The 21309-nt window shown below is 44.5% G+C and overlaps 1 protein-coding gene across 4 annotated transcripts in view; it reads left to right on the top strand.

Annotated features, from left to right (window-relative positions):
• The first annotated feature begins 538 nt into the window (after nucleotides 1–538).
• The window catches only part of LOC126530954 (uncharacterized), a 64706-nt gene continuing 43935 nt past the window's right edge, over nucleotides 539–21309 (top strand). For 2 of the 4 annotated variants that reach the window (XM_050178286.3, XM_050178288.3), the window contains exons 1-9: nucleotides 539–740; nucleotides 1141–1245; nucleotides 1385–1531; nucleotides 2475–2602; nucleotides 4381–4490; nucleotides 5017–5172; nucleotides 8251–8345; nucleotides 10510–10671; nucleotides 12146–12299. In XM_050178286.3, the coding sequence (XP_050034243.2) occupies nucleotides 705–740; nucleotides 1141–1245; nucleotides 1385–1531; nucleotides 2475–2602; nucleotides 4381–4490; nucleotides 5017–5172; nucleotides 8251–8345; nucleotides 10510–10671; nucleotides 12146–12299 (1093 nt within the window). In that variant the 5' untranslated portion in view covers nucleotides 539–704. The remainder of the gene's footprint in view (nucleotides 741–1140; nucleotides 1246–1384; nucleotides 1532–2474; nucleotides 2603–4380; nucleotides 4491–5016; nucleotides 5173–8250; nucleotides 8346–10509; nucleotides 10672–12145; nucleotides 12300–21309) is intronic. The other 2 variants (XM_050178287.3, XM_050178289.3) reach the window with 2 other exon arrangements.

The raw sequence follows: 21309 nt of genomic DNA, 5'->3' as shown, positions 1-21309 counted from the left end.
TTGGAACATGGCATGCGATTCCTTTGTTAATTGCTAAGCTATCTTTCAAAGGTAATTGCTAAAATGGTTTTAAAAAAGGAGCCGTTGTACGAGTGCACTAGCATATAATGCGTGCAACGTATAGTAGATTAGAACCGTGTTACTAGAAAACGCTGCCCGGCTGACCACGATTTCTACGGATCATGACTGCGATTGTTTTATTCCTGAGAATTGAAAGGTACGTCTTAGAAACAGCGGACTTTTGCGTCAAATTTGAGCTCTTCTGGAGTATTGGCAGCGGCCCAGCGCGCGCTTTCAACGGTGCAGCTGGTTGCCGCGCTTCTATTCAAAGCGACTACCGATACCCTGTGCTGTGGCGTAAAGAAATAGTTCCCAACCTTCTGCACTTTTAGAGAACTTCAGTACTTATTGAGCGCAAAGTACATCACCATTTAGAAAACTGGCTAACATTTTATGCCTGTTTGGCTTAAATTATGAATATCAGTTTGTGGTTATGTTACCAACGGGCTGCGGCGCAGCGTTACAACTAGCGGTTGTATTTAGCGCGGCCGATGTTGCGCGCTGCATTGCTCCATTCGGAAATGGCCGCGAGTTGACTCTTCACCTTTTCGCAATGATGATGCGGATGTTAGGCTCATGTTAAGGTTCTCTTTTGCTTTTTACCCCCTTTGGTTAGATACAGTTTGACATTTACGACCCACAGTATGGATCGGTTCCTCTTGGAGAGCAAGCGTAACTTGGTAAGTTAGCTTGATAGCAGGTGGCGTTTCCTTGATCAGCTGTATTTACGTTTCGCGGCTGATTTGCACATTTAACTTCATGCCGTCCGCGTATTAATTGTCCCGCTCTCTAGGCGCGTTGGCCCAAATATTTTGTTTGACGTATATAGCTGAGCGCGGACTGGGCCAATATTTTGTCGATTCAATGTGCGCAGTTGGTTCTCCGGCTGTCCGCTTCTCTTGCGATGCCCCAGTTTGATCGGCAGGCATGAGCTACCCACGGCCTCTTCGCTGTTTTTGCACTAAAAACCTGCTGTCGCTAGTCAGGCTAAATTTTAGTATTGCGCCGAGCTTTAGCGGCGAAACGTCTATGCGTGTTTCATGGGTCACGAACTAACATTCACTTTCGTAATCTCTCCAGGAAAAGCTCGACACTTTCACTAAAGTGCATGTCGTCCTCGGAAACGAAGCCTGCGATTTGGATTCCGCCGTGTCTGCTATCGTCACTGCGTACCTGCTACATGAAGTAAGAAGTGTTTGCTTTTAAATACTCTGCAAATAACTCGATTAGAACACGGTCCGCCGTGTGCTGCGCGTGGTTCTTCCGGTGTGTTTAGCGTAGCGCATATCGTGTACTGCATAACGAAACCTGTTTTTACTTTCAGCTTCAGCCGGTCGCGACGTTACTCGTCGTGCCCGTACTTAACATTGCGAGGAAGGACGTCACGCTACGGACGGAGATCACGTATTTCTTCGAACAAGTGGACATTTCTCTCGACACCCTGGTCTGCCGGGACGAAATCGACTTGAAGGTAATGCCGGTCGTCACGCCCACTGCGAGGCGGACGTCGTTCGTGTTCGCCTGTTCCCGTTGTGCCATATTCACGCCATAAAATGATATCTGCGCGCATTCCGCGTGGCTGGCTTTCTGCCAGGTGTCGCAAACAACTGAGCTAAATCTTTTCAGTGGTGCTTTGCGGCTCCTAGCAAGTTCAGTGTAGTTCAGCAGGTATACGGGTCCCACGCGTTGAATCGAGAAAGCGAACTCAAGTGAAAGTGATAGTGGCTTTAAATGTGTTGGTTAGTATAAGTTGAGTTCCAGACAGGAACATAGTTTAGGGGTAGAAATGGTAATAAAGAAGCAGACGAAAATACCCCCCCCCCCCAAAAGAAAAGAAAAATTGGGAAAGAATAACGGTGAAAGGAGGATAATTTTTTAGATTATATATATAGGTCCACGATCTTGCATTCCTTGTGATGGATATGCAACGAGCATATAATCAGTTTTCAATTGTGCAGCCTGTTTTTTACAATTTTCTTTTTTTTTAAATAATTTTTAGCACTCCTTATAGATTATATAGTTTACTTTTGATACGAAGAAATTTCAGTATGAAGTAAAGATTTTTATTCCGAGGAGCAATAAACTTCTTTTTTACTCATATGTGCACTTCTAAACATCTGCTCCAGCTGACAATTAAAACAGTGACAGCGCTACATAAATGCCCTGCACTCGATCTTCAGCATGAATACCTTGAAGTATCTGTTTTGCTTGGAATTCCATCTTATACTTTTACAGCCTAGCAAAAGAGGAGGTGGTCCTTTGCACTGTGTCTTAATAATTTCTGAAAAGCTACACTTGTGAAGTGTTTAAGTAAACCGTTTGTGAAAAATCTGTTGAATGAAGACTTGCTGGGGAAAGAAGATTATTTAATATAGTCTTATTCTATCCCCCTTTTCTTTCTTTTTTGTTCACAGAAACTTCACTCTCAGTCAAAGTTGTCACTGACTCTAGTGGATCACAATCTTTTGCCCAAAGAAGATGCTGACTTGCAGGCAGCAGTCCAGGAGATCATTGACCACCACAGATTGGAAACATCTCACAGGTTTGTATCTGTCATTTTACTCATTTCCTTGAAGGGTCAGTCACTAAGGCGATATATGAAAAACTTTATTACTAAATTACGCTTCAGCAGTGGAAAAATGGCCACTCTTTGCCTCAGAGAAGGATTCTTAAGCCAGAAAAGATGCTGGAGCGAAAGACAGGTAATGATGTCTTCCTGGTGTTCCCACATCAGCACCCCTTGATGTCATTGATTTTTACAGTCTCTGTGTGGGCCTGTCAATAAATAAGGATCGCATTTGGAATTTAAAAGAACCAAACGCTCAACTAAAACGTTTCAGCAACTTCTCATGTGCCAGAGTGGCCCAATTGCGAGAAAATACTTCAAAATCCGTGGTACATCAGCATATGAGCACTGAGGTTTATGGGTGCAATTAAAGATAGGGAAACTTAGCTTTCATATTCTTGATTAATAATTGACCTTTCCTGGCAAATGAATTAAAATGGTGCTTTGGAAGGATGTCGGTGTGAACACACCTGAAAGCTTTTGCTACGTAAGACTGCTTAGCATGATAAAAAGTATTTTTTATCTGTAGCTGAGATACAGACTTTGTTGGCATTAGTAATTTGTGCTTAATTGTGCTTGAAATTTCCTGTGGCATATAGCAAAATTCTAATAATTAAACTGGATTGCTTGAAGATGCAGACATTACTTGCAGCATAAATTGTAATACATAATTGACTAATTAACAAATGTTACTAATTAAATATTATCTCACTCCTTTATGGCACATATAGCAATTTGAGTTGTAGCCAGTAACATTGCAAGGCTTATCTATTTGGAATGAATTCTGAGGATGGCACTGCTTTCGAGATATTCACTGTCAAACTTGCAGGAAGATTGCGCTGTCCCACTTACTTTTTCTACAAAATGCTGTTTTACACATTGAAGTGCAAAAATAACTGGAATGCAAATTTACTTCGTCACGCACTTTATGAATGAATAGGTATATTGAAGACTGGTGCCATCCTGAGAATTCATTCCACGTGGATATGCCTTGCGAACTTGGTGGCTACAATGTGTAAATTGCAATATGTGCTAAAAAGTAATTAGTTCAAACCGAATTAGTGAAATTTTGTTATTTAGTTGGTTATGCATTTCAATTTATCATGCAAATAATGTCCACCTCTTTGAGTAATCTAGCTTGAGGACTAGAATTGTGATGTCTGCCACAAGGGGTTTTAAAGATTCTGTCCAGTAGAAACACTCAAGAGATCTGATGAAGATGATGTGACTAGCTGGAATCTTGAATAACGAAATATACCTGCCAGCAGGCCACATTTCGCTTGCGCAAACAACGTATGCACTCAGCCGTGCGAACAGCAATGTGCGGACACAGCCGGGGTATGGGATTGCCCAACTAGTTCCGTTGTCTTCTTTATCCGGTCTCTCGTGTGTTTCCGCTGGTTTCTTATCCATTTTATTCTGCATTTAATGTTCAAAATTCTAGGTGTTTGTGCCGTATTGGAATTCATGCTGATGCTTAATCGGTTGATCTGAGAAGCACCACCTTTTCTGCAGCTATTGGAAAACAAGATTGTCTAGCATGTGTAAAAGAAAACAGATGCTAACCTAAAAGGACCATTGAAAGACTGAAAAATGTCAGAGAAACCCTTCAAACCTTTTTGGAAAAGTGTATACTGCTCCAGTGAATGTGACCATGCTTACTTGTTTAGCACTACAGAAGGGTGTGTGCCATGTATCTCTGTTTCTGTTTGTTAAATTTGCAAATTTTTATATTCATCCACGTTGACTCATAGGTGCGACAAGACTGTTGAAATGGTTGGATCATGCTGCACTCTGGTAGCTGAGAAAGTTTTGCACTCTAAGCCAGAGCTCCTCAGCCCTCAAGTTGCTCTCTTGCTTTATGGTAAGCATTACACTGTACTTGGCCACTTTAGCAGCAGTGCTGCCTTTTGTACGTTTTTGCTTTAAGATATACTATCACTCTCGATGTGAGTTGCAGTTAAGAAGCTCCGGGACAGTATGTCAGTTTCGATAAAGGAAATTGTGGAACTAAATGCCATTTTAATTGCTGGTAGCACCCCATTTACAAGAAAAATGCCACTTGTCGTTTTTCTTAGTGAAAGAAAAGGTGGCGGGTTTATATATTGTTGCAACTCATATTGAGCTTGATAGTACATGCCAGTGCTTCTTTCTGCAGAATAATATAAATTACCATTTCAGACAACCAGAAATGAGAAAAAACACAAATACCTTACTGTTTAAGTCGCGAATTGCATGTTAAAACATTTAACTTGTGAGATATTTTCACCTGAGCGGGAATGCCTAAATAATACGAAAACTATGTCATTTGCTCAGTGGTTGCATGATTTGCCTAGTACCGAAGGTTGTTTATGTGGCATTGCATTAAGTGGGCTTGGGTTGTGTTTTAGGCACAATCCTTCTGGACACGGTGTGCCTCTCAGAGTCTGCACGGAAAACAACAGCCAAGGACTTGGAAATGGTGTCCAAATTGCAGGTGTTGCTTCCCGAGCTGAGCAAAGAGGAAGTCTTCAAGCCGCTTTGCAGGGCAAAGTCCAATGTTGACGGTGAGTTGCTGGGTATATGTGGCCCTTATTCTCTTCTGCCAGTGGGTATCTCTGCACACTATCCAGACGGCCGGACTTGTACGTCAACTTGCCACGGTTGCTTAGAGGTGGGGACGTTGCCCTGCTGAACGTTTGGTTGCAGGTTAGATTACCACTTGCAGCGGTTATGCAACAGTAGTGCAAGGTACAAAAATGAGTTCTGAACATTGCTTGATGCTGAAGAAATCTTGAATTCTTGGTGTTTAGTAGTGGCTTCCCTACAATGCAAAGCTTGCTTTTCTGTGTAGCTTCTCTGCAGTGTGCTTTGAATTTCCATGAAGTCCTACCTGCAGACAAAATTTGTGTAGTAGTTTGCGTTCTTAACTTGTGTCAGTTTGAAACAATGAATTAAATGAACTATCCTGTTTTAGCTTTTGTGCTGCTGTGTCCTTCAAGCTTATCTTAGTCTTGAGGTGTTTAAACAAAGGAAGGCCTTCTACTACGAGTGGAAATGGAGTGCGGTGGTGCAGTCGGGTGCCACATTTCCATTCTCACTAATGCACTCACCTCTACATGTTGACGGTAGTTTGAGAACAAGCTTGACTATCTTCTTTTATGGAATTGGCACGTGTCGTGAAGTTTTGCACAAGGTTATTTTATGGAGAGGCAAGGGCTGCACTAGATGTTTGACAGATTAAAATGCAGTATGAAAAAAATTTTCTGGGTCAGTGCTCTCATAGGTAGTTGGTGCAGAAGGCTACACCTGTGTTGCTTCAGAGGTCTACAAGGCCTGTATGATAGACGTTAGAGTTCTAGATTAGGAAGATGCAGGTGTTGGGGCCCCAAGCGCTAGGGGGCTCCAATTCTTGCGTCCCCCTTATCGAAAGCTCTCTTTTTATGTGCTATGATGGACTGATAGACCATATGATAGTCAAACTTTGATGTAACAAAATCTGCTATGTAATCAACTGTTTTCATTTACCGATCTTAGTTCTATTGAAAAGCATGTTCCTGTTTTTTGCGATTTAACATTCAACAAAGTAATTTTATGACACTGTTTCAATTCAACGAAGTTATCAGCCATTTCAAGCATGTAGTACTTGGCGCCTCTATAGTTAGTCACTGTAGTAAAACACTGAAATTGTGAGCCAAGGCACAAGTATTTATTTGCACGCATCCTTTCATGTGAAAAGCCTGAGTGGCAAAAACGCTGTCATGCAGACGGTACAATTGGGCTCTTCAAAGCATGCACACATAGGAGTGCACATAGGAGTGCATAGGAGTGCAGAGGAGTGCATAGGATGCACACATAGGAGTGTTGTGTTATTAAAGAATTTGCAGATGCCATGGGGCAGCTTGGAGTGAAGTGTGCGCTAGGGCATCTTAAGTGGGAGGGGGCAGGTGAGTGCGTGGCTCCACCTCTACCCTGGCCATGGCCGCGCATGGCTGAGTGCTTATGTAGGCCACGCACCGGACCTTGGAGACAATTTGCGGCCGGTGCAAAGATCGTGGGCAAGCTGAGATGGCTGGTGCTTTGATGCACACTGTGTTCCTGTGCACCTAGTATTACAGGCCATGCAATCTCAAGTTTATGAGATGCGGTGAAGCAACAGGCAGCACTAAGCGCTTGCTTCCTGTTGCTGACGCTGTTTGTCACGACAGCATTGCGACAGCTTCATGTCATCGAGTGAGATGTGTTCATGTTTGCCTGTGTGCACATGAAACAATGCTTGTAAATTTAATTATAGTAAGCGAATGTTTAGTGCCGTTTACATGGCCAGTAAAACTACAAGCCGTACTTCGTGCAGTCTCTTCACTGCTTTTCACTATCGCTATCAATGCTTTGCCTTTCCGGCGAAACTGCAACCTTATTTTTCTTGGGGAGCACGAATCTCCATATGCTTTTTACACTTTTTTAAATAATTTGTATGCACCACCTGATGATGGCTGTGGGCACTAAGCGCGGTCAACCATGACATCCCAAGATTTCCGGCACCACACGAAGAGTCGCATTCAAATCTTAGATGTTGCGAGTCATGCCGATGCATTGCTCTCGGAGCAATCTGTAACACATGCACCGGCACTCATAATCGCACAATTATGGCCAAACCTTCTTTTGATAATTTGTTATAGCGCTTACTGACAGGATACTATCCACTGGAAGTGCTCTGGGAACCTTTGAAATAACTTCTAATGCTGAAATTTTCAAACCTCAACCTAACCAAACTTGTAAGTAAATGTTTTTCACTGCAAGTATGACTTCATTATATTGAGGTTTGACTGCATAAGTCCTCGCATGTGTGCAAATTCTGGATTGTATGGGCATCTTGTGAACCAGCTAGAGCTACCTCTGCTTCACCTCCATGCCCCTCTATAGATGCTATCTCGCTACAGTTGCTACTGTTGAAAACCACTTAGTGATATACTGATGGCCTGGTCGTGGCTTAAGAAAGTGCGGTAAAAAAAAAAATATTGGTGCAAAGCCATGGGTGAGAGAGAGAATAGTGAGGGAAAGTGCTGGAGTGTTGTCATGTGACCTTTGTGGCTTCTAGGGAGGCACAATTGAGAGAAGCTGCTAGAGAGCATTAAGTGACAAGGGTGTGCATTTCATAAGGAGTTCATGTTGCTAGGTTATATCGTTGCCTGGCAGTGGTGCACAACTGTGAGTGAGAGAATTGACAGCAGATGCTAGCATATCGAATGGAGCCTTCAGGTGGTCAATGTCTGGGGACATGTTCTTTTTCACATTAATTTGACATCCATTTCAAGCACAATACAAGACAGTATGACAGCACAAGACAGTCATTGACGCCAATGCCAGCTTGAAAGAAAAGCATTCCAGCTTTCTAGAATGGTGCATTTCAATGTGTGGTAATAATATACACAGATTTTTTGGTTCTTCAGTGAAATAAACAACACAGAAAAATTTCGTTGCACCTGAAACTGTTGGAACTGAAAAATAAAGTGAAGCATGTTTCGCGATATGCCAAGTAATGTCCTAAATTAATCTTGCATAGTCACTTAGGGCATTTGCCACTGTGCTTAGCTACTCTGTGAAAGCCTCGGTGTTACAAAGTGTGTGACTTAAAATGTTTGCAGGCTTGTGTTTGGATGAGCTCCTTCGCAAGGACCTCAAGGCTGTCTGCTCATCGGCAAAACGCATAGCGATATCGTCGGTACCTGGAGAATTAAAGGTATGTGATGTGCATATTGTGAAAGTAGTGAAGCCTTGTTATAACCCATGTGGGGAAGTCATAGTTTCAATTTACAGCTTGTAGCAAATTCACTTATTTGCTGTCTACCTAAGCCGCAGTAGCTCCTGTGCTTAGCTGCCAGTGAATGTGTGCCATGTTATCTTTGCCGTGACGGCTAATGCTGGAACCATTCTCTTAACAGCTCAACCGTACTATAACAATATCATGGAAGCATAGCCTTGTATGTGTGTAGAGGTTGTCTTTTTTTAGATTTCTTTGTGCAGCCTGGTACAGTGAGCCATCATTATCAGTGATGCCATGTGAACGAAACCACCCCAAGCCAAGCAGATGGTCACAGCCCCTTGGATCACTGCGCAGGGCATTGATATTAGAGACCTTGCATAGGTCAGATTAGTTAGATATCCCCTTAAGTCACGGCATACGCGTTTATCGACTGGGCTTATTTTTGCCATTAATGTGCAGTGGTTGCAAGGAATAGACAGCGAACATTAAGCATTGAGTAAATTGAATGTTCTGCTTTCCTAAAGTACACCCACTTCATTTTTTAGAGAAATTTATCGCTTTAAATGACTGCTTTGGTGCAGGCACTGCCATCTTTGACGGGATGTTTGACGTGGGGCGTTTTGGTATAATTTCGAAAGATATTTTTCCCTTGTTGCAATGCTTGTGCCAAATAATTAATTTGTGCATGTAATTCGAGCGGGTGATTCAATATTTTTAATGAAGAAACGTAGCATTACTGACTGTACAATAAATGAATATATGATTACCATGTAAGTATGGTGGCTTTCTGTAAAATGCACAGTCATTCTCGTCCCACCTTGACTTGCTTTCTATGGAGCCTCCAGCACCTTGGCATAAAATTATGTAAATTTTACACATTTGTTGACACTCGAACATAATTCGTGACTGAAGGGGATATGGTGCAAGAACACACAATGCTGTACTCTTTCATGCTCAGCAGTTCAAATGTTCAGAACATTGCATCTGAATATCAAGCAAACCAAAAATTGTTTGCTCTGACTCACAAATCTGATCTTGCATTCCTTGTTGTTTCATAGTAGCTGTAGCTCACCCATTTAAAAAAAGAAGACAAGTCTGAGCTTTGCGTTCACTTCACTGTAACCAATAAATTGATGTATGAGGACTTGTTGCTATGAGCTAACAGCTTAAGTGTAGGGCATTAAGCCTAATGAAAACTATTGATGTAAACGATTGATGGATTGATTGATGGAGTTCACAGACAATCTGATCCCTAGTCTGGGTAAGTTCAGAGATGTTACTGCAATGCTGATGTGGCAACAGACAGACAATGTGTGCTGTCCACTTGTTTGATTTGATTTGATTTGTTTGATTTGTTTTGATTTGATGAGCTTTTTGTGTTCTTTATGGTTTTTTATGTGTACATCTCTATTAGGTGTGTTGTAAATTTCTGCGAGGGAGACAGGTGAGACTATGTATTACGTTGAACTGTGCTGGTTTGTAGTGCTTGTTTTTCACTATCAAGAAATCTATTTTGTCAAGGTGCCAGCGTGTTGCAGTGTCAAATGTACTTTGTGCATACCCCCTACACTAGCCTGTGAGCATATATTTTTCGGTTTTGAACATACTTGCCTTGGCATGGCCCAAACACCTTTATTTATAAAATAACATACCTTCTATGGTACCATCTCTCTCTCTCTCTCTCACACACATTTTTCCATTTATGAGCAGCAGGTGCACATATCTTAATTTTGTATCATCTGATTCCCTTGTTCCTACAGCATGTGATCTTGTATGTCTCTGTATGTGACACTGACACTGTGCGTGATAGTGTGGTGATTTGGTAGACTTTGTGCATGCACACATGCACTAACCTTTCCTCTTGGGAGTCTCAGCGCAAGCCGGCAGGAACAGCAACGACTGATCCAGCGGGCTCGCTAAGTCGCGCATGGCAATGGAGCCCTGGACTGAGGGCTGTTTTGCCAATTAAATGTTTATTCTCTCTCTCTAGCTTTAGATAGTTCCTTCTTGACCCCCCCCCCATTTTTTTTGCTTTGATCTTTTCACCCTTTCTCCCCTTCTTTAGTACAGCATAGCCAACTGTAGATATCCTCCGGTTAACCTTCTTGTTTATCCTTTCCTTTCATCTCTCTCCCTCCAGAGCATCTGTCAGGAGAACACAATGGAGGCTGAGCTGGGCAAGTTCTGCAAGACGCACGGCTACAGTGCCCTCATCATCCTCACCGTAGCTGTAGAAGAGAAAAGCAATTCGGTTCAGAGGCAGCTGGCAGTCTTCTCTTCAGACATTATGCTCAAGCAGCAGGTAACCTGCCTCGTCTTGGTCACCCAAGTAACATTTTGTAGCAGACATTGTTCTTTACTGAAGGTCCGTGCATACAAGCATGCATTTTGACTGTTGGTCTCCTTACAAGACATGCACTGCATGTGCAGTGTTCATTTGCCATTTGTCTGTCTTTTAATTATCAAGGACTCGCATCTACAGCTGTTAATGCTTTGCACGAAACTTATGTGCAAGCTTGTCACACTGTACTGTTAGTTGTTTGCTTGGTCATGAATACATAAAAAGAAGGTGAGAATTGACTGAATTGTTTTCTATATTTGGTGAAAGCTTATTTAATTGTTCTATTATTCAGTTGCTAAAGGGTCATTTCACAGCCTTTTTTTATATTACAGTTCATTTACCTTGCATCATAAGTGCCAGTATGTTACTCATATGTCCACAGCACTTTAAAGAAATGCCATAATGGACTCCTCATTATGTCTCATCATGTAAAATAGGTAGCTGCTATTATGACTGTGGCTTTCATGAGAGCTGAATGATGCTTTGAGACTTGAAGCAACTAATGGAGTATACTCACAATCTCTTTTTAAACATAAAGTGGATGGCAAATGCTGAAAATTCGGCGGTACTAAAAGTGGATTTAGATCAGCCCCTCTCCCCCCCCCCTTTCTTTTTTTCGGCTTTTTTTTTTGCTATGAGGTTGTTATTACTGCTTGTGAATATGTTTGGTCCTTAATGTGGCCATGACTGTTGCTCCCATGAGCACTGCGGCTCAGTAGGGGTGCTGTTACATTGCATGCATTTTTTTTGTAAAGCAACAAGTAGCCATCATGGACTTTTGAATTCCTTCCTCGCACAGGCAAATTTGTTTTAATGGCCTTTGCTGTAGAGGCATTCACAATGCATATGAAAGATAGGAATTAGAGCAACAATTAAAGCTTGCTTATAGAAAACCTGCATATTACATAGTGCAATGTCATTATTTATGATCGAGATAAAGAAAGTTGCTGCTATCATCACATTCCTTTAATTTGTTGCTCACTTGTGCTCTTGCTCGATGTATATAGTCCTCCAAGCAGTTTTTTGAGCTGCTGCTACTGCCACTGCCGCTATGCCATAACAGATGGTTATTTTGCTCAATTGAGCTGGTTTATGACACTGCAATATTTGAGATTTGGCCACAACTTTGGTAAAGTGGCAAAACCCTACAAGAGGAGGGTTTATAACAGGAGGAGTGTTTATAAAATTGCATACTTTTTCTTCTTGATGCTATGTCAACCTTTCTGTAAGGGAGCGTGGGTAGACGATGGGTGTTTAGAGTGAATGTGTGGTTATATTAATGAAAATAAGCTATGTTTTGTGGTGTGCCCCATTTATTCTAATGCTCATAGCTGATTCCATACTTCATTGTTCCTTGTTCCATTGACCTCAGCTGCATTTTGTGTGAAGGATGCTTGCTCAAGTTAATTTCATACTTATTTCTTGCATGCCACAGCTGACGTCAACACTTTTGGCAGTGGGAGACCCTTCACTGGATCTCCAGGTTTCACACATGTCTACAGACCACCTCATCACATTTGTCCAAGGCAACACTCAAGCCTCAAGAAAAGTCATCCTTCCAGTTGTCAGAAAGTTCCTAAGCACTCTCGGTGAGTCGCAGCTCAGCACTTCTTGTTCCAGAATGTGTGGGAAACTTTAATTCATAATGGAAGGCTCCTAAGTTGCATGTGTAGCATGTAGAGTGGCTGAGTTGATGTACGCGCCTTTTGTTTCGATAACGTCTACAGAAACTGGGATGAAGTTTGGCTGTTTCTGACTTATTCTGTCTTAATTTTACGTGTTCTTTTCCTGAGACAAAGGTTTTGCAGTGATAGCTGCTGTTGGGCACTTCACCTGCATTTGTGGCACCACTGCATGATGTTGCCATCACCATGGTAGCTCCCTGGGCCACAATTCTGTAGCGATGCCTTCCGTCTGATTCTATGCCACTCTTGCCATAGTCAGCTGATCTCATCGATAATGGGGATGGAGCATTGCTCTGGCCAGAAGTTCAAAGAAGAGTACCATCAAAAAAGGTATTGCTACAAAATTATGGCCATCGTTGCATTATGTTGCAGTGGCTACAATAAAATACGAGGAGCAATCAAAAAGTTCCCGGAATTGCTTCACCGACACTGAACGAGCGATGAGATAGCTTGCACATGCTTGGGTAGGGGGCTGGGTATGTTTGTGCTTGGGTGAAGCAGGTCTGGACAGGTTTAGTGCGCAGCCATGTTACTGCGCTGTGTGACGTGGACGTGAGGGATGGCCGGTCGGTGCAATGTTGCAGTTTGAACAGCGTGCGAACATAAAGTTCATACGCAAATTGGGGAAATCAATTTTAGAGACGCTATTGGCCCTGCACCAAGTGTACGCTGATAATGCACTAAAAAAGAAAATGAAGTTTACGACTGGTTTGCACGGTTTAAGAAAGGGCAGGAGACGTTAGAGGATGACGAGCACAGCGGGAGACCGTTGATGTCCCGAAACGACTTAATGATGATTGCCAAAGTGGAACAATTGGTTTGCCGTGATTGAAGAATGATAATTGAGGAGTTAAAGCAAGAAGTGGGTACCTCGTGCGGATCAATTCATGCCATTTTACGCAATGATTTGAAGATGAGACGCGTCGGTGCGAAGTTTTTTCCGGGGCAGCTGAACATGTATTAGATGGAATGTCACATGACAATTACTGGCGAGCTGTTTGAGGCAAGGATGCAGGACCCGACTTTTCTCCAACAGATCGTCATTAATGATGAGTCTTGGGTGTTAGCCTACGACCCAGTGACGAAACAGCAGTCATCGGAGTGGCACACACCGGCATCTCCCACACCCAAAAAAATCGTGCATCACCAGATTCAAAGTCAAAGTGGTGCTCATTTCATTCTTTGACATTGACGGTTTAGTGCACCATGAGTTCATACTGCCTGGACAGTCTGCTACTGGCCATTTCTACGAGCAAGTTTTGCAGAGGGTGCTCGATGCGGTTTGAAGGACACGACGGGACAAGTGCCAAGGCAAGTGGTGTCTGCATCACGATAATGTGCCAAGCCATGCATCACTTGTGCAGCAATTCCTTGCCGAAAGTAACATTCTGGTCATCTCTCAACCATCGTACTCTCCTGATCTCACTCCAAGTGACTTTTGGTTGTTCCCTACTCTGAAAATTAGCCTCGAGGAGATACGTTGTGCAACCATGGAGGACATCAGAGCGAATGCGACCGCTAAGCTCCGACAGATTCCTTCTACTGCTGCTTTCAACAATGGAAGGAACAATGGAGTAAGTGTGTTTGCGTGCAAAGGTGCTACTTCGAACGTGATTAGGTAAGCGTCCCCATAGGTCGTAACATTAGCACACTGAACCACCTTTCTGGGAACTATTTGACTGCCACTCGCATGTCTGCAAAAGCTTTAAGAAAAGGAAGCACCGCAGTCAGTTGTGAACCTGATACCGTTCCCTGAAGATCTGATGCTCCGACCAACTGCGCTGCCACGAAATTGACAAAATGTAAGCGTTGAGAACTGCAGTGGCTTTCATGGCACCCATTGTGGTGCATACTGCTGTATAGTGAATGAGGCAGTTGTGCGTTAACGATGAGGATAAACAAGAGAAGTCAGAAGGTTTGAATGGAACACATGTGCCAAAAAGCTGAAGGTTAAGGAGTTGCATTACGGGATACAAAGTGGAAGAGCCAAAGGCCATGGTTGACCAAACGTATAAAAGACTGACTTCAGAAGGAGTGTTAAATGGACAGATAGTTTGGATGTCACTTCCACTGTCTTATACAAGTGATGCTGTGTGAAACACCTTTCATACCGTGCACACTGGTGTGTTAGCTGGTGCTGTCAGGCATTTGCACCTTCTGCCCCATTGCTGTGTGCTGTTTTACTAAATGGCATGTTAACAAATTTGCAAACACCCAACCAGATGTGCTGCATTCGGTGACAACCTAAGAATTCAGCACAACCTTAGCTCGCCAAATCCCACTACACCTGTGCCTTCTGTCTCAGCATTTTGAAAAACAGTTCCCGAAGGATGCCTATCTCACAAATGAGTGAATGTAATTAATTATCTGGTGCATCTACCATATCCACTCGTGTAATCGCCGCACCATGTAAGGGCGGCACCCCCAACTTGAAAAAAAAAAATTTCCATTGCAGAAGCAATTGCGTTTGGTGCCCCGATGCCATGCATGCACATCGGTGAATATCAGTGCGCATTGCACCTCAGTTGAGCAAAATGCGTTAGAAATAATCTTGAGGAAGAATGATGATGGCAGTGGCAAACTCTCAAGCTCGAGACACTTTGAAACTGCATAAAAAATGCTTCAGGTCTCTATCCATGATGTGTTGCTAAGAAAAGAAAATGTAGTGCAGACAGATAACATTTAGAGAGAGAATGTGTTTTGTAGATGGGATGTCAAGAGAGACTGGATGTTAAAGAGCTTATTGTGTGAATTCTGCAGGCACTAGTGTCATAATCGTAATCTACACTTAAAGTGAAAGTGTTTGTTTTAATGTGTTAGCGTTAGGAGTGTCAAAGTGGAATATAGCGTATGTGTGTGAAGTGTGGGAAGCCGGTCATATCGTAGAGGTAGAGAAGGGATGGGAGAGCTTAGATGAGTGTGCATGCGGGCATGTATGTGTGTGTGTATAAAGATATGTTGTGTGTCCCAGCTAACCTTAGCCAAGCTGTTCAATGAAAAAGTAGATAAAAGAAGGAACATGATGCCACATACAATTGTAAGCCCTAGTGTTTAGTCGTCATAGGTCTAATGACCAATGGCTAGGTCTCAAAATTTTATTTTGTGCTGTGTTTTCTTCTTCTTTTTTGTTGAACAGCTTGGGACTCCCTATATATGTATATATATAATGCAATCACTGAAGGTGGCCTGCTCCAGACCAGTGTCAGTTGCACGTCGCTTCTCGAAGAGGCAAAATGCGAGTCAAATGAGCTCCTGAACAACACTTTGCAACATGGTGAATGTTGTTTAAATCATGGATCTGGGACCTCAAAGAGGTGTGACGCAATGTTAACTAATTTCTTTCCAAGTTACCACAACATCGCCACTAATTTTTTTCTTTCTAGTATTTTGTTTTATGGCCTGAAAAAAAAAAAAAAAACACATAGAACTGTGGAAGCGCATTAGGCTGCTGTTATGTGCACTTGCATGAACTTGGGTGTGTTGTGGCGCAGGTGGCCACCATTGCCCACCATGAAGTGATCGGATCCTCGGACGGGATGGTCGTGTCCAGCTTATCTTATCATCAAGCAGGCTTTCATGTCAGCAGCATAAGTTGCCAGTAGTATTGACAACTATCGAGTGACAAAGAATTTGTTCTATGCGGTGGTGTAGGGGCTTTGCTCTGATGCTTTATGGTGTAGCATCCCAACCTCTTTCAAAAGGTGTGGTTAGGTTGTGTAGTTAAGTGCACATTTGCATTTGTGCAGGTATGCAATTAATTCCACCAGTCAATAAGGTGAAACTGGGGGTAGCTTTATTTTTTCGGTGATAGCAACTGCAACAAGCTCATTTGCTTGGATACACTGCAACATCTCTTAGTTAAAGAAGTCTGCTGTAGATCCATATGATTCCCATAAGCTAAATAGAGCACATAGCTTGCTTCATAGTGTTATGAACAGGGAAATGCTCTACAACTACAACACAGGAAGCTGTGGCTGTGTGGTAGATGTATATTTCACACGCATTCATTGTTTATGATGTGCTTCACTTCGTTTTTTGCATTTGGCAAGCTGTCATGTTTCTACCTGCTGCATGAGGAACATTCACAGTATCAGTTTCTTTTGCATGATTATTCCAGCATAGAAACACATTTTCTCATTAGAATGCGCATGAAGCATGTAGTCTGTTCTTAAATCATCGTAACCATTGCCAGTCGGTTTACAATGTGCAATGATGTCCTATAGAAAGGGGCAGGCCTTAAGCTGCATCATTCCACCTAGCTAAGCCAGCTAAAGTTTCAGTATCACACACAGTTGTGTTATCTCCTTGCTTAATGGGCACAAATCTGCCCAATCGAGAGTTCCTGTTTCTGATGTCTGTAGTGTTTCTCCTGCCTACCTGTGTGTCATCCATGGCTCATGACAGTGCCTTGAGTCAATAAATGCAACATGCTGATAAGAAACCAGCGGCACTGAATGTGTGAGGTGTACTTCATTGCATCGCCAGTTGATTTTCTTTCTTTTTTCTTGTTATAACAAATGCACCACTTGCTGTTCTCAAGCATATGACAGTCAGCCCCCTGTGTTTTCCAGTGTAAAACAAAGGAAAACAAATTTCTTGCTCTGTTCCACAGTGCCGTCTCCACTATCACCGAGACCATTACTATCAAGGCTCTTCACCATTTGGCTCCCATCACGTCGTCCATTCAGTTCATTGTGTATTGTTCGACGAGGCAGACAAACAACCTTGAAGAACGTTTTCCCTGCAGTAGTTATCAGCCACCCTATGCTGCTGCGATGCTATTCACAAACATTACACTATGCAGGGACTAGTTTTAGGTTTAGAGGAAAGTTTACTCCATTGAGCATAACCATATCATGTTTTATCATCTACGAAATGTGTACCTTTTTCCACACTTCTGTTCACTGCAAGACTGATAACAGGCACAGAGGCAGTTCTAATTATCTGTGGTAGAGCTAAGGTGTAAGCATCATGCTGTAGTTTCCACAGCATGAATGGGATAATGAAATGAAAGCTTGGTGCAGTTTCAAAAACAAAATTACTAAGAATTCTATTGCAGCCATAGATAGCACTTTAGTATAGTAATGCTAGCTTTGTGAGGCATTGATAAAACGCAGAAACAACACTACTGGAATGAGCACTGTGTTCCTTATGTTTCAGAAAACCATACCGAAGCACTGAAAGTACACATTTCATGCAAAATAAAGCAGAAGTGAACCTCTTGCACGTCATGTTTTTATTTGCTTTGCACAGCCTCATTTGCTTGCTTCAGTGTGTACTAATAGTATAAGTTAAAGTGCTACTTTTCATTAACACGTGAAGTAAGTAATGTGAACTGGAATATAAAATGGAATAAGAGGAAAGCATCACATTTGGTTGCTGATTTGGCTTCTCTCCCATGTTCCTTTCACCCCTCTGACATCGGCGCAGTTGACTCGTGTATCAGAGGGGTGAAAGGAAGATGTAACAGGGGCTCGCCGAGGCTGGAAATGCACAAGGAGTTGCAACGAAGGCATACCATGCATTTTGTGCAGTACAAAGGCGGGTGTTAAGAGGTGTGCGGTGTGCAAGTGAGTGCGGTGGCGTGAATTTCTCTAATGCGTTAGCATTAGTAGTGTCAAAGTGGAAAAAAGTGTATGTGTTGTGGGAGATACGGGTGGTTCTCCTCCGTACTCTTGGGACAAAGGAACGACAACACAGTAGTACAAACAGTCACAAGGGCATTTATTGCACCTTTCATGGATCAATGCCTGCTAGCCGAGTTCATATCCCCAAAACATGCCGATAGGCGCGCGACAAATCTAGAAGTCAGACTCACCGCGTCCTCGCGAGCGAATATGTTCGCTCCATGCTGGATCCCAACGCCTGGTCGTTCGCGTGTATAGTCACGCGAATCGTGGCGCGTTCCAAGGCGGCCACGCGAGGCGGTCTCGCAGATGCATCGGTCGCCGCGCGCTCGCGGGAGACGTCCTCCGCCGCGCGCCGACCCGCCGGGAAAGAGCGGGTCGCTCCACCCGCGGCACGGCACGTCCGTCGCGCTCGCTTCCCGAACCCAAAGAGCCCAAGCGCCTTCCCTTTCGGCGCCCGAGTAACCCCGCCGCGACAGTCGCGCCATCTCTCGCACCGCGCTTGTACCACGCCGCGGGCGCCGCGTGTGCGGCGAAGCCGCACTACAGGAGACGCGCTATGCGGGAAAAACATCAGGGGAGGCGCGAGGGTCGCGCAACCCCACATCCCCCCAACCTTAAATCACTTCTTATTCCGGCGAAACATGTCACACGGTCTAACATTAACCCGTGCTTCGCGAACAAGATAGTACATGCAACAGTGGCCGCGCTGAGGAAATGTCCGCACGCTGTCCATAACATGCGAGCCGACTGTCCTTGGGGTACACCGCTGGCGTCCGCCGGTCACAGCAGCAGCTTTGCAGACTCGACGGCATCATTCCAGGCCAGGACTCCGGAGACGACGACGCAGTAGTCGGTACGAGCAAGCGTCGCTCGCGCCGACGCGCCCTGCTGGCAAGAGCCGCCGTAGCTGTTGGTGACCGCTGGCTCCTTTGTCCGCCGCCGAGGGTTGTGAGCTGGATGCAGGAGGCCGCCGAAGTCGCTGCGCCGAACTGGCCACAGCATCACCATCGCCCGGGGTGACTCGATCGTAGTCCGGGGCAGCCGCGCAGACGATGTGCAGGTGACAGCCAGCCAGGGGTGACTCCAATCACGCTGCGTACACTCAAAACACTCGGCAAACACTAAAGTAGTGCAAGGGAGAGGAATTCTGCATGCGCATCGCCCACGTGGTACGATGTTCAACTCGGCTAGCAAAAGATCGGGCAGCTACTCAGATGCTAAGTTCACGTGAACGAAGCTCGCTTTCTTGAGTCGAACGAGTAATTTCAATTCGTGCGAGGCTAACTAGAATGAGGGAAGCAACTTGCAACACCTCAACGCCACGGTCCACCAGGTTGTGTCCCTCCACGTGCGACAGGCAGCTTCGTAAAGCCTTAGGCCTAAAGCGTCGCTACCCTGACAACAACCGGCATCCAAAAACAACACTCAAAATGAGCGCAAAACAGGCAGCCGCGAGGAGACGTTAGCTCTGTGAGGTGGTCCTACTCCGCTCGGTGCACACAGCATCCGAGTTGACGGCGCCCACCGTCCCAGACGGTGTCGGAGCGCCCGGTGCCAGGCCGCAATACCAGTCAGCCCGTCGTGGCACCCGTGGCCCGCGGCCACCCGGCTCCCAGAGCCGCGACTTCATCCGAGTCAAAGAGATAGAAGAAGCTATTTACATAAGAAATTCGGACCACCCACGAGGCTTCCGTACTCACTCGCTTCAGGCTTGCCACTGCTCCGCGGGCACTCAGCCTCGCTCTCCCAGGATGCAGACCACGTGGCTCTCGTACTGACGAATGTCATTAAAAAAAAACACTTGCGAAAAGGCTTAGCATGTTGACAAGTCCAAACACACTACCGCCACCGTCGCCTCTCTCAAGAAAGCACGCCGCCGACGCTAGCGATCAAAATCCACGCTAGGCCTACGCTTCGGTTCAAACAAAGCTCTCGAACGAAGCAAAACTGTTTAACTCTATCGTCCGATGTCCCAAGAGGTCCACGTTGGGCAGCCAGATGTGGGAGATACGGGTGGTTCTCCTCCGTACTCTTGGGACAAAGGAACGACAACACAGTAGTACAAACAGTCACAAGGGCATTTATTGCACCTTTCATGGATCAATGCCTGCTAGCCGAGTTCATATCCCCAAAACATGCCGATAGGCGCGCGACAAATCTAGAAGTCAGACTCACCGCGTCCTCGCGAGCGAATATGTTCGCTCCATGCTGGATCCCAACGCCTGGTCGTTCGCGTGTATAGTCACGCGAATCGTGGCGCGTTCCAAGGCGGCCACGCGAGGCGGTCTCGCAGATGCATCGGTCGCCGCGCGCTCGCGGGAGACGTCCTCCGCCGCGCGCCGACCCGCCGGGAAAGAGCGGGTCGCTCCACCCGCGGCACGGCACGTCCGTCGCGCTCGCTTCCCGAACCCAAAGAGCCCAAGCGCCTTCCCTTTCGGCGCCCGAGTAACCCCGCCGCGACAGTCGCGCCATCTCTCGCACCGCGCTTGTACCACGCCGCGGGCGCCGCGTGTGCGGCGAAGCCGCACTACAGGAGACGCGCTATGCGGGAAAAACATCAGGGGAGGCGCGAGGGTCGCGCAACCCCACAGTGTGTGAAGTTGGGAAGCCGGTCACGTGTTATGGGTATGTGTGTGCGTGTGTGTACATGTGTACGCACGCATATATACATATACACACACACATGCAGTTGTGTTTCGCTCCTTGGAGAGGCAAGACGTGTGTTGAAGTGAGCCCCATAAAATACTTTGTAATTTGGTGAACACTGTTTCAATCGTGGATCCAGGAACTAAACAAGATTCGACGTAATGCTAATGGCATTTCTCTTGAATTTACGACTAAATCGCCACTGAATTTTTTTCTGCTTTGCCTGCATCACAAATTCATTTTATCTTTGGCACAGGCAGCCAGTAGTCAGACTGAATTGTTATAGCCAATAATGCGGCATGGGAACATTGTACTAAGCGATTTATTTTACCGTAGAACACACAACAAAAGTTCACAGTGCATCAACTGCACATTGCTACATCTGAGTATTGTTAAAACCAATAATGCTATAAGTGGGCTCAGCTGTACTTCTTTTTGTTTAGTTAAAATATTTAGGCGTTTCTGCCCTCTGCTTTTTGCATGCAATCTTGTTATAACAATTATTGGTTATAACTAGAATTTTCTTGGCACTTGAATATTGTTGTTCGTATGCAGACAAATATATTTACAGCAGGAATACATTTTTTTTTGTTTAGTTAAGTACCACACTTGTACTGACTAGTGAAGAAAAGACAGGT

Source organism: Dermacentor andersoni, chromosome 5 (assembly GCF_023375885.2).
Source record: "Dermacentor andersoni chromosome 5, qqDerAnde1_hic_scaffold, whole genome shotgun sequence".
Lineage (NCBI taxonomy): Eukaryota > Metazoa > Arthropoda > Arachnida > Ixodida > Ixodidae > Dermacentor > Dermacentor andersoni.
The sequence above is the reverse complement of the archived record's forward strand: the minus strand, read 5'-3'. Positions and strand labels throughout refer to the sequence as shown.